General features: G+C 39.5%; 1 protein-coding gene across 2 annotated transcripts in view; it reads right to left on the bottom strand.

Moving 5' to 3' along the window:
• The window catches only part of LOC107661190 (spectrin beta chain, non-erythrocytic 1-like), a 78,673-nt gene that overhangs the window by 6,779 nt on the left and 51,337 nt on the right, over positions 1-20,557 (bottom strand). The window contains exons 5-36 of one of the 2 annotated variants that reach the window (XM_016450665.1): positions 15,905-16,056; positions 15,416-15,589; positions 13,676-13,767; positions 13,491-13,571; positions 12,533-12,648; positions 12,242-12,354; positions 11,936-12,123; positions 10,934-11,051; positions 10,672-10,830; positions 10,287-10,589; positions 9,773-9,926; positions 9,295-9,689; positions 9,103-9,207; positions 8,794-8,952; positions 7,954-8,165; positions 7,716-7,853; positions 7,353-7,572; positions 6,904-7,257; positions 6,118-6,300; positions 5,727-5,929; positions 4,620-4,710; positions 4,258-4,404; positions 3,644-3,907; positions 3,210-3,434; positions 2,817-2,906; positions 2,412-2,705; positions 2,120-2,250; positions 1,831-2,035; positions 1,291-1,668; positions 944-1,188; positions 483-621; positions 243-326 (exon numbers count right to left, since the gene is read on the bottom strand). In XM_016450665.1, the coding sequence (XP_016306151.1) occupies positions 243-326; positions 483-621; positions 944-1,188; positions 1,291-1,668; positions 1,831-2,035; positions 2,120-2,250; positions 2,412-2,705; positions 2,817-2,906; positions 3,210-3,434; positions 3,644-3,907; positions 4,258-4,404; positions 4,620-4,710; positions 5,727-5,929; positions 6,118-6,300; positions 6,904-7,257; positions 7,353-7,572; positions 7,716-7,853; positions 7,954-8,165; positions 8,794-8,952; positions 9,103-9,207; positions 9,295-9,689; positions 9,773-9,926; positions 10,287-10,589; positions 10,672-10,830; positions 10,934-11,051; positions 11,936-12,123; positions 12,242-12,354; positions 12,533-12,648; positions 13,491-13,571; positions 13,676-13,767; positions 15,416-15,589; positions 15,905-16,056 (5,912 nt within the window). The other variant, XM_016450664.1, reaches the window with a different exon arrangement.

Genomic DNA, 20,557 nt, shown 5'->3' with positions numbered 1-20,557 from the left:
TCACACACACACACACACACACACACACACACACACACACACACACACACACACACACACACAGAAACAGAGGAATACAAAGTATGAGGAATCACATAAAAGTGAGGATGTGTCACATTGTCAAACAATTTCATAATATAAGTATATAATATATAACGGTTATATCAAAACTGCCACCTTTGATGTAAATCTCATTAGCATGCCACCAGCCACAGAAACAAGCTTCCTCCCACATACTCACCGATCTGTAAGTGGTCCATTTTCTCTTGCCACTTCCGATTAATTTCAGTGCGTTTGGCCAGAAGCTGGTCCAATTTCTCTTGAATCTAGAAATCACAGACATCCAATTACCTCACAGTGTGTGAGTGGGTGCATGTGGGTTTCCTTGGCTAACATGCAGTGATTAAAATGTGTGTGTATGTGTTATCTTGCCTGGAGCAGACATGTGCATGTTCTTTGGTGTGTATATGATGCGGACAGACCTCATCTGAAGCATAGTGGTTGTTGTTGGTAAGGGTGTGTCCCATTTCACTGCATGCAGTAAAGCTGTCCGCTCTAGTCTCTATCTCAGACTTAATATCCTGATGGTTGGCGATGACCAGACCAGCTGAGGAGACATCCCTACAACAAAACGGCATATATGACTCTCATCAGTTGTAGACTTACTCTTGTAATTCCTTCTTAAACCAATTACTAATAACTTTACTTGTACAGTTGTGAGGCATTTTTATATTGTTGTGTGTACTTAAATGTATGACTTCTCAGTGTCACTGTATATACACTAAGTGATATACTGAAGTAATATAGCACAATGTTACTGTTTTTACTGTATAGCTGATCAAATGCAGTCTTGGTGAGCATAAGAGACTTCTAAAACATTTAGAAACCTTACCGACCCCAATGTATGTTTGATTTTGACTTCACAATGTATGCTTGAATGTACCTTGGGCTGTCATGTGACTGGATCTGCAAGTTGATTCCTTCCATCCACAGCATGAGGTCTCTGACCATGTTTAAGTATCTGAACTTCTCCACTGTGTCCAGTAGGAGCAGCCGTCTGGCTTGAGTGGCAGACTGAAGCCCCTCCCAGGCCTCTGTGACTGCACACTCGTGGCGATGGATATCATCAGCTTTCTCTCCAGCGTACGCTTTCTGCAGACGTGCAGCATCATCCTGAACCTGTGTGACCTGCAACGAGGAGTCAAAGAATGTTTCATCTTTTGACACAATTAAAATCAAGCCATCAGAAAATGTAAAACATATGTGAAAAGGTTAAATGAAGGCTGTCACCTGCCCGCTGAGTGCCTGCACATCATGCTCATACGCCGTATGCTGTCTAAGCAAGTGCTGGACAGTGTTCAAGTCCCGTCCGAGATCGGCCCCTGCTAGTGTCTCCTTCTTCTCCCGTATGAGCCCCAGAGCTTCCCGTGCGTCCTGGTGGAAGCGGTGCAGCTCGTATGAGGCGGCAAGCATCTGTGTGCGCGTGTCAATGAGCTCCAGCAGGTCAGCCCAGGCCTCATTGAGCCCGTCCTTCCACTCAGCCACACTGGCGTTTTCTGGATGACCAGACTCAATAAGTTCATCTGCCTGAGCATTCACTGCATCCACACGCTCCTGGCCAATTGTGCTGGTGTCCCGCGCAAACTCTCGGAACTTGTCACGCAACATCTGAAGGGTTGAGAGAGAACATCCAGAATTCTAGATTGCATGGTATAATCTTTAAAGAATGTTTAAAGAAACAGTATTCACGTAAGATGATCAATCGAATGAAGTTTTTGTAATTCGAGTAGTGAAGATTCTGGAAATGAGAAGGAAAAGTGGATTTCATACCGTCACATGTTCATAGTCTTGTCCGAGTTCGTGAGACCCAGCAACAACCTCTCTTTCGGCGATCCACTGCTCTAAATCATCTACCTCTCTCTTCAGCTGGGTCAGTCTCAGTCTCTCCTGCAGTTTGCCCCTCCTCTCTTCTGCCAGATCCTTCAACCCTGCGTACAGTTTATCCACCTGGGCCTGCCTCAGAGTAATTCTTTCACTACAAAAGGGAGAAAGAAAAGGGATTATACCAACATGTCAAATGCTTTATTTGACAGTCCACAGATCCTACTATGCCCCTCACCTCTCTGGGTGTTCACTATTCACCATAAGTCTGCTGCTATTGGCCAGCTGATGGATGGTTTGAGCGTAGTCCTCTAGAGCCTGCTCCAGAATCTGGTGTTTCTTCACCATCACCAAAGCACTCTGCTCATCCTACAACAACCATTATAAAAACTTTAACCACTGTATACGTAAACACATCGAAAACAGCAAAGCACTTTAGCAAAGTACTTAAGTAAACTCATCAGAACTATAACATAGACTAGCTCTTTAAATAGCTGTTGCAAAAACCTACATAGTACAGTCTTACTGACCTTCGCCTTTTCCTCTGACATCATATGAAGCTCTTGTTCTCCCATCCAGGCCTCAGCCTCTGCAGCATCTGTGTAAAACTGCTGAGCTCGGTTAGCCGCTTCTAGCCTCACATTCCTCTTTTCCGTCTCAGAAATCAAAAGGGCCCACAATTCCCTCAGCTCCTCCAGACGCCCATCAAGAGCCGCTCTTCTCTCCCTGTCCATCTCTGAATCCTTCCCAGGGGACATGGTCCTACCATGAGCCTGGATGTCATCTATACGGGGCTGATGGCCCTGAATCTCCTTTTGCAGAGTCTGGGGGAGATCAATCAGGCAGCGAAAAAGAAAGTGGAAAAGGTTACTGAGAGGATCAAAAGTAAACACTTTTTTTATAGCTTCAAAAACACAGATTGAGCGATTGATTACCTGATTCTTTTTGATGAGCAGCTGGACACTGGGCAGATCTTTACCATGGTCTGTGGATGTGGCGAGAGGCATCCTCTCCTTCACCCATAACTTTAGACAAAAACATAATTACTTTCAGAATCCTGTTTAACCATTTTTGCAAATGAATATTGCGCATATGTATAAAATTGATGTAGAATTTAATTTGAAACAATTTTCACTCAGCAAATGCTATTAAATTTCACAAATAATCCAAAAGAAACGTTAAGTAACATTCAATTAAACATGCAATTTTGAAATAGAAAGACTGAGGAAGTAATTTCTATGTAAAATGTGCTCCAATCTCTTATAACTTTGAAAAATCTGTTTGTTTTTTGTTTTTTTACAGTGTAGCAGTTTTTGCATGTGATTTACAATTTCATCCTCAAGGTCTCTGTTGAACTGATGAGCCTCTTTTGAAGCAATAAGACGCTGCCTCCGCTGTCTTAGAGGGTCCTGCAGTTTAGAGAAGCTGTCTGTCACCCGTCTCTGCTGCCCATCCACCTCCATTATCCCAGAATCCTCTTGGGCCAAGGCCAGAGCCTGTGACTGCAGAGACTGAACCTCTTTCTCACGCACCTCCATCTGATGCTCCAGCATCTGAGACACGCACAGGTACAGGGTCACATAGGGGGTCATTAGGTTTCAAATATATCTGCTTACACAGAATAAAACATATTTCACATTTTTTCCTGGAACTGTTCAACATCCAAATGTTCTTGTGAGTCCCACAGACTACAAGATGGTTTGATTTCACACTAAAGTGGTCTGTCTCGAGTAGCGATCTTTCTACTTGGCCTTGGATTTACCTGGTGTTTCTTGAGCAGGATGTTGACACTGGTGAGATCTTTTCCGAAGTCATCACTTTGGAGTTGAGAGGAGATGTTCTGGAGCCAGGAGTCCAGAGCTGAGCAGCTCTGCGTGAAAAGTTCAGTTCGGTTAGCATCAAACAGACACTGAGCTTTGGCTTGAGTGGTGCTCTCTAGCTCCTCCCACTGCTTCTGCAGGCTGCTCATAGTCTCTGATACAGTCTGCTCCAGCTCAGGCTTCTCCTTTACTAACACCTGACCCTCCTGCGAGAACAAGAAAAAGAGAGACAAAGTCATTGTAGTAGTTTTGACTTACGCAGTTCTGCTCGTGAGTTCACATGCCTTGTTTTTTTGCTTATTTAGTATGGCCCTGATGAAGCTATTTGACGAATTCTGGATATTTACACACATTCCAGGATTCCCACAATTTTTGACCATTGAATTTCCATAACATTTTTCAGAGTTTCCACACAAAGAGAAATTTCTAGCAAATTAAATATATTAGAGCTGAGCATTTCCAGTTTTTTATAAATCACCATTTCAAAACCTGTATTGGCATTCAGAGGTACATCAGTTATCCAAAATCACTGGAAGAGATGTGCATGGGAATATACCTTGTCAATCTTGTCCAGCCAGTCTTTATTGGAGGCTAGCTCTGCCATGAAGGCCTGGTGCTTCTGCCACTTGCTGTGGAGGTTTCTAGCCTCATCATAGGACATGTCCTGAGCTGTCAACATTTTCTCATTTATCCACAAAGTCAGCTAAAGAGATGGGCATAGAAAAGAACAATTATTAATCACACAAAAGGCTTTTGTGGCATCACTGGCTTCATCCTGTAGAAGGTGCTATGGTTCACTGGTGTCATTTATTTCAAAGCGTTATCTTTCATAATGTCAGTCAGAAGGACTTTGTCTCATAATGCAGTCAGTATAATGGATATATGTAGTCTTGTTTGCTCTGTATTTTGTGTTATTACCTCTTGTCCATCCTGTAGGAAGTGCTGCAGCTCTCTGTTATCCTTCAGTTTAGCCAGCAGCTCATTGGCAGCTTGTTTGTTCTTCTGGTGCCTGAAGGAAATCGAGAGAGAACATGAGAAGAAAAACATGATGTTATCTGGAATGGATTTACTGGGTTTGCTGAGGGCCGGCACATCATCAATGCATACATCATTGACAGGATCAAATAATAGGCTGCAACCTATTTATTCCTATGATAGCAAACTGAATTTTCAGCCATAACTCCAGTCTTCAGTGTCACATGATCCTTCAGGAATAATAATATGCTCATTCAGTGCCAAAGATTAAAGTTGAAAACAGATTATTATAATGTGGAAAATAGTTGTGCTAACTGATAATTTTTTAGAAAATGTCTTAAAAAAAATCTTACTGATACCAAAATTTTGTTCTATCTATCTATATCACACACACATATATATATATATATATATATATATATATATATATATGTACATATTAGTGGTCAGCCGATACATCGCCCGATATTTGGGTTTTTTTATTTTTTTTTATCGGGATCGGCCAACAAGTTTCTGTTTGGCCGATGTGCTCGAAGGGGCTTTTATTTTGACGACGCGGACAACGACAGCGCCTGCGCACACAGCGCTCACATTCTCTCTACTAGTCAGTGTAATAATCAGATCGAACTGTTAAACAACGGAAATAAAAGGTATACAAAAAAGTATTATAACTATTGCTTTTATATTAATACTAATGTAATAAAATAGCAAACATTATAAGTTAATACTTTCTCGTTTACCGTCAGCATTCAGGAAATACACATTTATATAATTTAAACAAATCTTTGAATATCTCACACTCACACACACACACACACACACTCACACTCACACTCACACACACACACTCTCTCACACACACATATATATATATATATATATCACACACACATATATATATATATATATATATATATATATATATATTCAGCAAAAAATAGATATATTGTGGCATTGTTGTAAAATTACAGTGATTAAATTACTAAATTAAAAAAATACTCATAACATGATGATTTTGGTCTTCTTTTCAGTTGTTCTGTTCCTGCTCACCTTTCCTGAATGGAGTCTGTCTTCTCCTGAATCTTGTCTGCATAGGTGTTGCCATCAGATAGGAGTCTTCGTCCAGATTCGACCACACCATTGATCTTTTCTTCATTGGCCTCCATGGTGGTGAGGAAGTCCTCGTGTTTCTTGATGGCCTCCACAGCCCCTTGCAGGCTGGAGGGCATCTCTGTGTGTGACAGAACATACTCCTGCGGGCAAAGAGAAAGGAAACTGGTTTATTAGCTCTCATTAAGGTTTCATCCACCAATCAAGAGTCATTATTTGCAGCTTATTCAACTGAAACGGGGACATTCCCCAAAAGGTAGCAAGGCAGAATGTTTTAGTATTTAGTTGTATAGGAACCAAGTAAAACACAAGCAGTATCGCAATCACACACCTGGCTATTGAGGAAGCCCTCTGCCTGTTTTGCATCTCGTAGCAAGGTTTGGAAATCAAAGGCCTGAGCAAGGACACAGTGGCGGCTCTCCCACATTTTCCTCAGCTCATGCCAGCCAGTGTCCAACGCTTGCAGCCGCTGGGCTAGGAACATGTGCTGGGCATCCGTCTGTCCCTGAGTAACCTAAACAAGCCAATTCAAAGATAATTTACTTAAATTATCCTTACAACAACTGTTTTCAGCTATTTGTCAAATTTCAATAAAATATGCATTGTCATTCAAAGGTTTGAGGTCAGCAAGATATAAATACTTTTATTCAACAAGGATTATTAAATTTATCAAAAGTGACAGTAAAGACATTAATAATGTTACATATGATTTCTGTTTCAAACAAGTGTTGTTATTTTGAGCTTTATATTCATCTAAGAAACAAAAAAATGTATCAGGGTTTCCACACAAATATTAGGCAACACCACTGTTTTCAAGCAAATCAGCATATTAGAATGATTTCTGAAGGATCATGGGACACTGAAGACTGGAATAATGACTGCTGAAAATCAACTCTGCCATCACAGGAATAAAATACTTTTTAAAAAACAGAAAACAAAATAGAAGTTATTTTAAATTGTAATAATATTTGTAATAATATATACTGCATTTTTTTTTACAAATAAATGCTGCCTTGGTGAGCAAAAGACATCTTTCAAAAACAAGAAATTTTACAGACCACAAACTTTTGAAGAGTAGTATTAATGAAGTTGTTTTTTAAACTTTACACTAACTGACCTCAACTCCAGTGGCTCTCATCTTCTCATAATCTTCCCTGTAGTTATCTACTTCATTCTGTATGGCCTCATGTTGAGCCAGCAGACGCTCTGCTTCTGCCAGAGATGTCGGTGTGTCTTCGGATGCCACAGTGGTCTGTGTACGAGACAGCCAGGCCTGGAAGTCATCAAGATCTCTAAGGAAGCCCTGAAGCTTAGAGGCTTCGCCCAACGACTCCTCGCGCCGTTTCATGGTGGCTCGAAGCTCCTCCCACACCTCCTGGATATCAGCCAATCGACCCTTGATCTCCTCCTCCTGCTCGGGGTGCTCAGACACTAACTTCTCTGCCTCACAACGCAGGTCATCCAGCTTACCCTATGGAAAAGAAAGCAAAAGAGAATGAGTAAGAGAAAGGATGAAGCTACAATGTCTTTACAGTTGAATTAGATTAATGATGTGTTGCTTATTACCTGTATAGCCTCCAGGTCTCTTTCCATACCAGTGAGTTTACGCTGCAGGGCCATGACTCCAGCCAGGTCATTTCCAAGGCTCTGCGTGGACTCGATGACCTTGGTCTTCTCCTTCATCCAGCTCTTGATCTCATTACACTCTAGATGATAGTTCTGGATATTCAGTGCTGATTCCAGAGCTTGTTTACGCTGGTCAGATAGACTCTGGAAATCAGACCACCTGCAGAAGAGGATAAGGAAGGAGAAGCATGAGGCCATTTCTGTGTGAATCTGATTATTTAACTTTATGAACCTTCTTGGTGTGTATTTGTGTTGAGTTGGGTTTTAGTGTTGTCAATCTGCTCTTTGTGTTGGTGAATATACCTCTTATTGAGTTGGTTCTGTGTCTGGTCGATCTGCTCTTTGTTGCGGTTGTCTGATCCAAGCAGCTGTTGAGCCACTTGATTGACATCAGAAATGCGAGCACCCAGTGTGTTCATCTCTGGCTCCAGCGTTTCAAACCTTCAGTCGAAACAAAACAAACCATAGTACACCAATCTATGCCATATCAATAAGATTAACAAAACAAAACTCACGCAGGCATCATTTTATCAGTTCTCACCTTTGCTGGACCACCTCCAGATCCTCTAGTTTGGTGGGAATCTCCATGTTGTGCAGCCACTGTTCTTTTTCTCCAACCCACTGCTGGCAGGCACTAGCTTCACTAAACATGCGATACAACGCAAGCGCTCCATCTAAGGCCTGTCGCCATGATGACGACAACCCCTCTAACTCTTCATAGCGCTGCTCTATTGCTGGGAGACGGCCCTCCACCTGTTGAAGAACGAGAGAGATACATATTATGGCTAACATACACTACCATTCAAAAGTTTGGGGAAAAAGATTTTTTTAATGCTTTTGATAAAGTCTCTTATGTTCGCCAAGGCTGCTTTTATTTAATCAAAAACAGTAAAACAGAAAAACTGTGAAATATGATTACATTTTAAAATGTTTTTTTCTATTTTAACATATTTTAAAATGTAATTTACTCCTGAATTTTCAGTAGCCATTACTCCAGTCTTCAGTGTCACATGATCCTTCAGAAACCATTCTAAGATGCTGATTTGGCGCTAAAGAAAATATTTTGTGCTGCTTAATATATTTGTGAAAACTGCGATAATTTTTTTTCGGTATTCTTTTATGAATAGAAAGTTCATAAGAACAGCATTTATTTGAAATGGAAATATTTTTTAACATTATAAATATCTTTACTGTCACTTTTGAACAATTTAGCACATCCTTAATGAACAAAAGTATTAATTTCTTTCTTACTGACCTCAAACTTTTGAACAAGTATTAACAGCAGTGTCAGTCAATTCAAATATATAAATAGTGGTTAATATTGCTTGTCAATTTGTAGTTAATGCCTCATTTTTTTCTTACGTTTATGTGTTTTGTGTACCTGTGGAGACTGTGCGTATGCTTCCGGCAGTGTTGAGGCCTGTTCATGTAGTGAGTCAATGAGTGATCGGTGACTTTGAATCTCCTCCTCCACCTCTCTCTGCTTTCTGGCCAAAGTCTGTGTAGAAAACTCATCGTGGCCAACTTCTTGACTAGACACCTACAAACATTACACACAGAAAAACAAAGATTCAATCTGGCGACTGAACTCAGCAACATAACTACACCATGATAAATTCTTCTGGACAAACAGTCAAGTCAGTGATAGCAAACAGTCTGTTAAAAATATTATATTATGTGTTTGTTTTACCAGTCTTAGTGTTTCTAGTATCCAGGCCTCCATGTCGTTGCCGTCTGTCTGGAATTGATGGAAAGCTACAGACTCTATCAGCCCCTGCTCACGCAACTGTGAGGCCTGTAGAAAAAGAATGTGAAATGTGATGTAAGATTGTGAAAGAGACACATTACACTTTGAAGTCTGAGCCATTCTCTGTTGCTTTACCTCCTCCAGGTGCGACCACTGTGTTCTCACGTCCTTGATTCGCTCTGTCACCTCAGGTGCCCCATAGTGGCCTTCCTTCACCAGGGCCTCTCCGACTGCAATGCTGTTCCCCAGAGGGCCATACCGGGCTGCCATCTCATCTCTGAAGGCCTCATGTTTAGACAGGAGGTGAAGAGCGGCGCTCAAGTCCTTTCCGTAGTCTCCTCCAGACAGGATCTGCTCCTGCTCTCTGATCCAGGCGGCCTCCTCTCCCAGCTCCCATAGGAACTGCCACAGCCTTCGCGAGTCATCTAGTCGAACTCGTCGATCCGCTGCCAGCTGGCTCAGTTCTCCATACGATCGGCCCAGAAGGTCCACCTTCTCTTCAACCAGAGTGGGGTCACATGGCTTATAACCTAAAAGAGAGGACAACCAATTGTGTTTTAATTTTGAACTTACAACAACCACATGTTTGTGTATGTACAGGGAATATCCTCACTCTGTTCATTTGAAGTAAATCTCTTCGCAGCAGCCTGCACGGCTTTGACTCGCTCGGCCTGTGCGGATATATCAGCTTCCACAAGTGTGTGTTTTTGCAGCAAGTCCTCCACATCATGAAGGTGTTTTCCACTGTCCTGAGATTGCGGACGACTCTAAACACACAAATAAAAACACGCATAATTTGCTGTGGACAGCGATCTCCAAGGACAAATCTGTAAGACATTACAAACATTACAACATGCAGGGAGCTGCATGGCAGTGCTAGCAGGTAAGTAAAAAAAGTTCAGGTATTTTTTCACAGTTTAAATGGGTCTTTATACATGAAATTGCACAGCTATCTTTATATTTTAAGAATGAGGTCTTGCACAAGAGAATCATATTTTGGGGCCCATCCAATTTCCGAAAAAACAAACACAAACAAACAAACAAACAAACAAACAAACAAACAAAAAAAACACTATTTTGTAGCAGTGGAAAATAAAATGTTGGTCTGAATAAGTGGATAGTGATACCTTCATGTCTTCCATCCAGTCCATGATGTAGCTCATCTCCTGTAGAAGGCGCTGCAGGTCTCTGTGTGCATTCAGCCTCTCTCGCCGTGCTGCAAGTAGTTCCTTCAGATACTCCCACAGTCTAAGGACGTTATCCCTCCGTGCCAGTATGCGGCGCACTTCATGATATCCCTCCACCTCCAGTTCTCGAGCAACAGCTTCTACGGCTGCTACGCGCTCACCATACGCCTGGATGTCGGTCTCGATGGCCTCGTGTTTGCGAGTGGCTGCTTCCACAGCACCCAGGTCAACACCAAAATTGTCCTAAAGGGTACAACAAAATTTTATGTTACTCATCATCTCACATTAAACCATAAATATTATTTTCAGTGGTAATCTACGTCACCTGTGAGACCAGCCGCTGGTTTTCGCTGAGCCAGGTTTCTCTCATGGCTGCTTTGCGGTCAAAACGTGCAGCCAACATCTCCAGCTTCTCCTGACGAATCAGCTCATTTCTCAGTGCCAACTCCCTCTCGTGTTCCGCTTTCTCCAGCCTCTCCCATGCCTTTTCAGACAAACAGCAAACACGGCTGGCCATGAGCATCACTCAAAACTCAAGTTATGTTTGTGTAGCTTCACATGTAGAGGAGCATTTGATGTGTATATACCTTGTTGATATCAGAGATGAGTTTTCCCTCTCTTGGCATGTAGACTTTCTGATTGTTTGCTCTCATTTTACTCTGAATGGTGAAGAGCAAAACCTCCAAATTTCCCTTTTCAGTGAATCTGTCAAACATACAGAATTAAAGCAATGTGTCTAGAATGACTTAATTCTAATTAATGTAAAGTCATTTTAATTTACATTAATCTTAATTAATGTAAAGTCAACATAAAAATCCTGTTTGCAGCCCATTTTACTCCTGTAATGTGTGACCCCTGTAAACCTGATTTTATCCATCGGGAATTGAATGGATGGTGAAAAGTGGGCGCTACATATCACAACCGAGCCAGACTGAATGCGAGTTTGCTAAAACAATGCCTACACTAGCTATTATTAAACATTATCCAACACTGCAAACAATTATTTTCTTACTCAGTATTTTTTTTATAATTTTCCAATACAAATTACTTTCATTCTTAAATCAAGACACATTTACTTGAGAAGCTAAATGACTTAAAAATGATATTTTTGAAAAAAATTATCAAAATTATATACCCAATGGGCTAAAAATTCAAAGACAATCATTTATTTTTCTTACCCCACTGGAAGATTTTTTTATTTTTTGTAAACAAACTCACTTAATTTTGAGTAATCACTTTAGTATTTTGAGTAATAGCTTACGTAATTTTGCTTCTCAAGTATGTTTCTTGATTTTAGAATATTTCAATATTTGTACTAGACAACAAGACAAATATACCAAGTAAGAAAACCATTTTTGCAATGCATGCACAGCTGAAGTCAGCAGGAAAGAAAAGCAATTTCAGAGTAAGACTAAGTTAATACATTTTAACTGAAGATCAAATAGAATTTTCTGCTATGGAATAACATGCACCAATTGATCAGTAAGACCAGGAACGTGCATTAAAAAGTAAATAGGGTCAAACTTGACCTTATGTTGCCTTTACATCATTCTTTTACAGTATTTTTTGTCCTTGTGGACATCACTCACTTAGGTGGTTTCTCCACAGTGCGGTATGTATTGAAGGCCTGTAGCTGGTTCTGAACCGCACTGAGTGAGTTAGCGAGCTGACGATCATTAAGGGTAACAATGGTTTGTTCAATCCACTGCAGCAGCTCTGAGGCCAGAGTCTCGTATTTCTCAATCAGCTGATCTGCTTCGATGGCATAGTCCAGCACCTACAGAAACAAATACACCCCTATTCACTTAACAGAATGACCCACACTTACAGAAAAAGAAACACGTGTACACATGTAAACAAGGGTAGACTGTAATTCTCTCTCGCTCTCCATGTACCTTGCCGATTCTCTTGCCCTCTACGGCAAGCGCCTTCATCTTGCTGAAGTAGTGGTAGTATGTAGCCACATATGTGATGATGGACTTCTCATCAGGCTGATCAACATTCACATCTAAAGAGCAAGAGATAAGACAAATACATCAGCTAGTTAATAATAAATAAGACGTTCATTATTTTCATTTGGCAAATCTGGTGTTTCAAAATCTGAGTGTTTGAGGGTAGCTCTGTCTTTATTATCTGGCTAAAAATGATGCATGCATTTGCTATTTATGCCCATATATGTATCTCACCCTCTGGATCCAGTAGCTTGGTAAGACCCAGCTCCTTCTCTGCCACATTAAAGGCATTCTGCAGGTTATAGTGGGCATTAGAGCGCTTGAGATTATCAAAGTCAATCAAGTCTGACCTAAGAATGAGAAAGACAGCAAGAAAAAAAATCAACAAGAAAGTTATTTTGAGGTTGTAAAACTCCAAGAGAACATTTCAGTTTGTAAAAACCCTGCAATACACTTTTCCAAAAAAAGAGGGAAGCACTCCAACACTGCAAAGAGAGAGTGAGGGATTTTTCTCTCCTTATTTAGGTCAACTTAATTTAACTTTTATTTTTTCTGTTCCTCTGCATGAAAAAAACTGCAGAAGGAACAAAGCTGCTGGGTGACAGTTGAGAGGAAAGAGCAAAAATTAGGAGCTAGTGGGACTGTTGAGGATGAGAAGAACAGAAAATCCTACTGGGACCAATTAGTTTATAATGAAATTATTTCTTAGGAATAAGAAATAGGAAATATACAAACATACAAAATCATACAATACTGTACAATACACAGTAAACACAGTTGGGACCTTATACATGCTTCTATTTTGCATTTAATGTCTTCGTAATAATAATTACAAACCATAAAAATCACTCTTTCGCTTTAATGACAGCAAGTTGTCCAAAAATATAGACTTGGAGTGAATAGGCTATTACACAATTTAAAAGTCTCAGAAATTGCAAATTTAGAGTGATTCTTTCAACTTCTGCATTTATATGCACTTCTGCAGAACAAAGTTAAAATTCCAGAATGCCGCTGGTGGTTAAAGCCCCTGCAGGCCTCTCTGTATGTGTGGGAACATGCTGAAGAATGAAGGGCCATGGGCCTATGTGGAAATCGTAGTCATACCAAAGCTTGTCATGTGTTTGAGAACCAAAGCCTTGTACTGGTGTACTTGTATGACAGTGTGTGCGTGTTTGTGAGCTCAGATCGATACCTGTGTTTGTGCACTATGGCATTGAACGCTAGACCATCTCTCCAGCTGGTGGTAAAGTTGTGGACATTGACATTTGGGTACCTGAAAGGAGAGTAGCTTTCATTAGTACAGGACCAGAACTAGTGTATTTAATAAAGCATCATAGACTCACTCATTCACTTCATTTCTTTTTCTTCCACTCTTACCCTGCAGTCTTCATCTGACACCACAGCAGCAGAGCATCTTTGGCTGATTTCTTCTCCTTGTTGTCCTCTGTCTCAACGCTAATGTCTTGGATCTGTTCAAACAAGTGAGATGCAAAACATGTTACTGTATAAACTGCATATCATTTCCATTTCCACTGATGCTGTCTTTGTTTATGTTCTATAAGCTGTTGAGTTCAGTTTTGTATACACTACTGAGAATTTAACATACTGTAACCACTACCTGAATTTTTGGGAGTAAAATTAATTAATTTGTAGAATGCAGTTGTCACTCCTATAAATAACCAAACACTGTGTGTACTATACATGATTCAGCACTCAGAAAAGCAGTGACAACTCTGTTTAGCTGCTATGTGTACATGGCCTTTAAGTGATTTAACACAAACAAATCATATAATCCAATGAAATGTTTGCTGCCAATCACATCTTTTACTGGTCTTTTATACATTACCATTCAAAAGTTTGGGGTTGGCAAGAATATTTTTAAAATAAGTATTTTATGCTCACCAAGGCTGTAATATGATGATTTGGTGCTCAAAAACATCTCTTATTATAATCAATGTTGAAAACAGTTGTGGTGTTTAATATTTTTGTTTAAACTGTGATAATTTTTTTCAAAAGAACAGCATTTATTTGAAATGTCATTTTTATAACAATATTTTTACTGTCACCTTTGATCAATTTAATGCATCCTTGCTAAATAAAAGTATTAATTTCATTAAAAAAGTCTTACTGACCCCAAAATTTGAAGGTTGCGCAAATACGAATTTGCATATTATATTAATCACATTTACAATACTGTATATAAAATAAATGATTACTACATAAAATAAAACGGTAGTAGATAAAAAATTCTTTACTCCAAATGCTTAAAAAGCTTTCGTTCCATCATGCTAACAGTGTGCAGCTCTAGATTCTATAGATCTGTATCACAGCCCAACAGAACTCTTGCTGAGAGATATCTTAAAACAGGCTGAAATATCGACAAACACGTAAACTAACGCAGAACATAACACTGCCAAGCTTCATTAAGTCTGTTAATAAAGTCATCTTGATCCAGTTCAGACTATATCCCTACAATCATTCATAATCTGCTGGGATTCATTCAGCAAAGAATGAAAAGAAAAAAGTCTTATATCTTTTGTAATTATGTCATTGCTGCAATATAATAAAACACAAATCAGCAACATCTTCACAAACTAATCAGAAGCAGTGATGAAACACAGTGTGCAGTCCGGATCAGTCTGCTTTGATAATTAGCATGTTTTAGCAAGTAATTTTGAAAATTTTTGAAAATGTACAGGCCTATCAAAAGGGCAACAAAGTGGCAGACAAAAATATGCTAATTATACTTCATTGTGAATAGATGACAGACTGATACAGCCTAGGACAAATAAATAAATAAATAACAGAACTGGGTTAAAAGATCACAATAATGACCGATAATCACACACTCTGCCTAAAACCTTTTTTGGGATCAACATGTATGTCTATGAGTCAAACTCCCAAGTCAGGATTATATTTAATATTGTGGGCTGCACTACACAATTACAACCAGTGCACAAAAACATTGGCATGAACACTGATTTAATTAAAAACAGGTGATGCTGTTTCTTCAGTGACAAGTGAAAGATGCCATTTCTCTGGCTTAAAGTCTCCACTGTCAAAGTCAAGTCTGTCTCTCTAGCTCTCACACCTCTAATCAAAGCCACGTCCTCTTACCTGGAAACGGAGAATTATGGTCCAAATGAGTCCAAGTGTGAGGCGGTGGTTTCCATCAACAATGTCATGAGAACCCATATTCTCCAGATGAACCTTTTGTTCCTTCAAGAATTGCAGAGCCTTGTCAACGTTCTCCAGACAGTGGATGCGCATACGGCCCTTGGTGGGCTTTGGCTGAGTGAGAGAACAAGGTAAACAAATGTAACAAATGAAAGTGTACCGATTATCACAGCAACCCAGCATTTGATTGATAGAAGGCCAGAGGAATAAGACAACAAAAAACAGGTTTATTAGAGATGGATGCATGGATAGATGTATGCAAGGATGGATGCATGGATGGATGGATGAGTGAATGGATGCCTGGATGAATGGATGCATGCAAGGACGGATGCATGCATGAATAGACTGATGGATGCACAGATGGATGAATGGATGGATAGATACATGGGTGGATGCATAGATTAATGGATGGATGGAGGGATTACTGACCAGTTGTTCCCCAGAGAGGACCTCCAGCAGTCGGATAAGCATACGTCCATCGCGGAGGTCAGTGTAGAGGTCACCAATCCTGCAGGTCACGCGGCCCAGGTGAGAGTTTACCCATTTAGTGAAGGTCTTCTTCTGCACCGCTTCTCTCTCATCTGGAAGAAAAAAGTAAAAAATAAGTTTTAAAAGGGCATGCTGAAGCCAAACCTGTGAATACATCTAAAAAATTATCAAAAAAATACACATCATGTAAAAAAACAAACAAAAACAAAAAAAACTCTAAAAACAAGACTCCATAAATGTTCCTGCTACATGCCATGTCAGGACCTGTATTTTATAACTGTGCATAAAATGAACATTCATGAATGGCATGCAGTGACCGAGGATTGACTGTAACTCTAAACTCTATTAAAGCAACTCAATTACTGCAGTGCATTGACAGCTTGACTGATGGCTGCCCACATTAATCAGAGCAGACCTCACTCACAGCCAGCCAATTACATGACGGGAGGGGTGGGACTCCACAGCAAAAAGCATTGTATGACGTTATAAAGCATGTATATATATAAAAAATGTGTATCTGCTCATAAGATTGATCAATGAATGATAAAGACAGACAGAAAAAGACCAAGACGGACAGGAAGAGAACAGGAATGCTTAATATGACTGCAGACAGATGAATGTCTAAGGAGCAAAGAAGTGTGCAGCATTAGCGTGCAGGAAATGTGAAAGCATATGGGGCTGGTCAGTAAGAGGCTCAACCCAATGCTGTCATCTGAATGACCTTTACTGAGGAAGAGCAAGCTGTTTATCACAAATACTACTACATGCTACCCCTCACTACCACCTATATTCAGAAAGACTGAGCAAGAACTACTGTGTTGTGTCGCATGCACTAATACAAGAAGATAATTCCTGTGACAAGTTTAAATGAAGCATGGTAATTTAATTGCTGATGAGAAAAATGTCACGAGCACAAAACACCTCAGTCATTAAACAAACACGCTTCCAGTAAATGCTGAAAACAAGCACACAAAATAATGCAAGAGCACAATAGCAGCGAGAGGCAACACAAGGTCATTCTCAGAGCCATCTGGTCACAGATCTCTCACGCACAAGCACACACGGTCTTCCATTAGGGCTGAGTTTGTTACTTTACAGGAAATTGGATCAAATGGTAACAAAAAGAAACACCTGTACACCTACGACTGAAAACCACAGAGCAATTAACTTTCACACTGATAAAAAGGTAGTTAAATAGTAAAGGACACACGATCTGAAAAGTGTGTTTGTGTGTGTCTGTAGAGGCCTGATCCTGGTCAGACAGTCTCTCTTTCCTGATTAAATTCTCATCCAATTCTTATCTTAACTCACTCTCTTTCTCTGTCCAAACTTCTTCAATGAAACAATCTTTTCTACAGTTTTAGAAATTGCTTATATATATATATCTAACAGTGAGACCTTAGTAAAACCCAGTAAAAACATTAATAAAATTATAAAATGAGCTTATACAGATAAGAAATAAGACATTATTCGAAAATATGAATAGTTCACTTTTATTTAACAAAACATTGTGTCTTTGTTAAAGAGAGAGAGAGAGAGAGAGAGAGAAACAAATATTAATTAAATCAACATATGGATTTTTAACAAAACTAGAATTTCATATTATATATTTTAAATAATATTATACAACAAATAAAATTGTTCACACCCAGATGAACTGACAAATTGGTTAAGAGGAAGTCAAGAGTGTAATCTAGCTTTAATCTGGCCCAGTGATTCTCAACTGATGGGTTGGTGGTAGGAGTGGACGATATGGCAAAAATATCTCACAAATTTTTTTTTCCAGGAAAATCACGATTCACTAATTTTATCATGATTCTTTTTCATGTTGCTTATACTATTTTGCAAGTTGTCCGAGTAGTACAGCCAAACTAATTTCCCTCTTTTAAAAACAAAGCCTTACAAGGTAACAAATACCTTTATATATATATATAAAAAGGCAGACATTTAGCCCAAAGTTGGCAGAGATAAAAATCTGTCATTATATTATTTTTTATTAAAAAAATAAGAACAAAGATACACATTATAAACACACATAATATACAAATAAAACAAATAGTGCATTATTAAGTACAGTAGATGTATTTAGCAGTAACATTCAAAAAAATTGAATGAACAAATGAAGAGTTCAGATGCAAAAGCCTCTAAGTGTGAATGAATTGTTTAACCAGCAAGGCTTTATAGCACATGCAAATAATGTACTTTTGTGATTGCGAATAAGTGCAGTCCCGTGAGTGTAACTCTACAGCTAAGTTCAAATTTGATGTGAATGTATATCACGTTGTACAGTATATTGAGACGGAGTCACCCACGATCAAAAATTGTTATATCGCACACCCCTAGTTGGGGGATATACAAGCTATGAGTATAAAACCATATAGTTAGACATGCTGTGTGACATTCCCTCAGTCTCATCAACCATAAACAGAACTATGAAGGGTCAACCCAGACTACATTATGCATCTGGTACTTAGCTGCACACACACACACATATATATATATATATCTTGTGTTTCAGCATTTTGATAATAATAATAATAGTAATACACATACACACAATTCTTGAATCACAAAATTAATTGTGGTTCATTTTATATAGCCATTAAATACATACCCCAGTTTTTATTATTAAAGGGATAGTTCACCCAAAAATGAAAATTCTGTCATTAATTACTCACCCGCATGTCGTTCCAAACCCGGAAGACCTTCGTTCATCTTCGGAACACAAATTAAGATATTTTTGATGAAATGTGAGAGCTCTCAGACCCTGCATAGACCGCAACGCAACTGTAATGTTCCCAGGTCCAGAAACGTAGTAAGGACATCGGTAAAACAGTCCATGTGATATCAGTGGCTCAACTTCAGTTTTGCGAAGCTACGAGAGTACTTTTTGAGTGCAAAGAAAACAAAAACAACAATTTATTCAAAAATTCTTCTTCCCCGAGTTATGTTTTCTGCCATTTTAGAGTATCACAACACATACGCACGCTTTCCCCTAAGCATAAACAATGCTGATAACACAGATTACGTTCATGCGTGTGCTTTCTCCCCCGAACGTAAACAACGCTGATTACGTCAATTATGCTCTTGGGTACTCTTCAAAATGGCGGAAGACGTAACTCGGGGGAGAAGAATTGTTTTCTTTGTGCTCAAAAAGTATTCTCGTAGCTTCGCAAAACTGAAGTAGAGCCACTGATGTCACATGGACTGTTTTACTGATGTCCTTACAACGTTTCTGGACCTGGGAACATTACAGTTGCGTTGCTGTCTTTGCAGGGTCTGAGAGCTCTCACATTTCATCAAAAATATCTTAATTTGTGTTCTGAAGATGAACGAAGGTCTTACGGGTTTGGAACGACATGAGGGTGAGTAATTAATGACAGAAGTTTTCATTTTTGAATATTCAGCTTTGTGATAATTAGTTTAAATACCAAATGACATTATTAGCCTATATTTGGAATGTTATTTGTTGTATGTTAAAAATGTTAAAAACATGTTATTTCATGGTTTTGATGAGGCAGAGCACAGGATAAGAGTTATATTAGTTGCATTACATGTGGCTGTAGTAATCTTAAGCCACAGTCAAAAGAATTTAGAATAGAGAACAGGGCTTGGTCCTTTTGCTTCCACTGATATGATCACACACTCACTCGCCTACAGATTCGTTCAGGGAAATGCTCCACACAACTGAGGAAACCTGTTCTGCTGGTCACCGACACAGAGGAGGGACAGTGCTTTCCTGCAGATAATGGCAGAGAATGCTCCGCTTTACTGGTTGGAATGCACAGACCTGCCGCCACACCTCGTTCTTGTTCCGAGTGGGTCTCGAACCCGGGTCTCCGGCATGGGAGGCGGACGCACTAACAAGGAGGCTAAATGACTGCAGCCACTAGCGTCAGTCGCTAGTGCGTCTCTTGAGATCAGAGGAGTGAGGTTTTACCTGCACAGCACCTACCGCTGGCCACATCTCGACACATGGCATATTGAGGTGTACGTTTCTGATCTGAACCACATTAAACAGCTTTTAACCAGATCACAGCACACACACACACACTCACAACATAACTTGTGTACAGACAAACAGCTCTGTGCTCATTACTGCATTGATGTCACCCGTGCTGATGTCAATCTCAGACAAACCTGTTAACATAAAAATGTCACATGGGTCTGTACTTCGATTTCATCACTAACAAACACAATGAGCTCATGTTCATTAACTTGCATGGCAATATTCCCAGTATAGAGAAAGAGTTACCATAGAAACAAAGGTCACTACAATATGGAAAAAAGTCTGTGGACATTAACAGCGTCTTTTGAAGGTTAAAGTCTAGCTAGTTAGCAAAAAGCATTGAATAATGTGTTGCTTATATTTATTGTGTTTAAACATGTCTGTTAAAGATTGTATTACTGTACTGTGTAAAAAAGGAATTGCAGTGCTGAAAAAGCATTTTCAGTGACTGTTTGGATTTGAAATCAAACTAATGGATAAATGTTGTGTTTGTGGTAAACACGGATGGACTCCTGACTCCTGTGTGAAAGCTGCTTCTCTCACAAGAGTCACCTAAGAGGGGAATTCCCCCCATAAATGAAATT

This window comes from Sinocyclocheilus anshuiensis, unplaced genomic scaffold (assembly GCF_001515605.1).
Source record: "Sinocyclocheilus anshuiensis isolate Anshui unplaced genomic scaffold, SAMN03320099.WGS_v1.1 scaffold1365, whole genome shotgun sequence".
Taxonomy (NCBI): domain Eukaryota; kingdom Metazoa; phylum Chordata; class Actinopteri; order Cypriniformes; family Cyprinidae; genus Sinocyclocheilus; species Sinocyclocheilus anshuiensis.
Note: the sequence above shows the minus strand (reverse complement) of the source record. Positions and strands in the feature narration are given on the sequence as shown.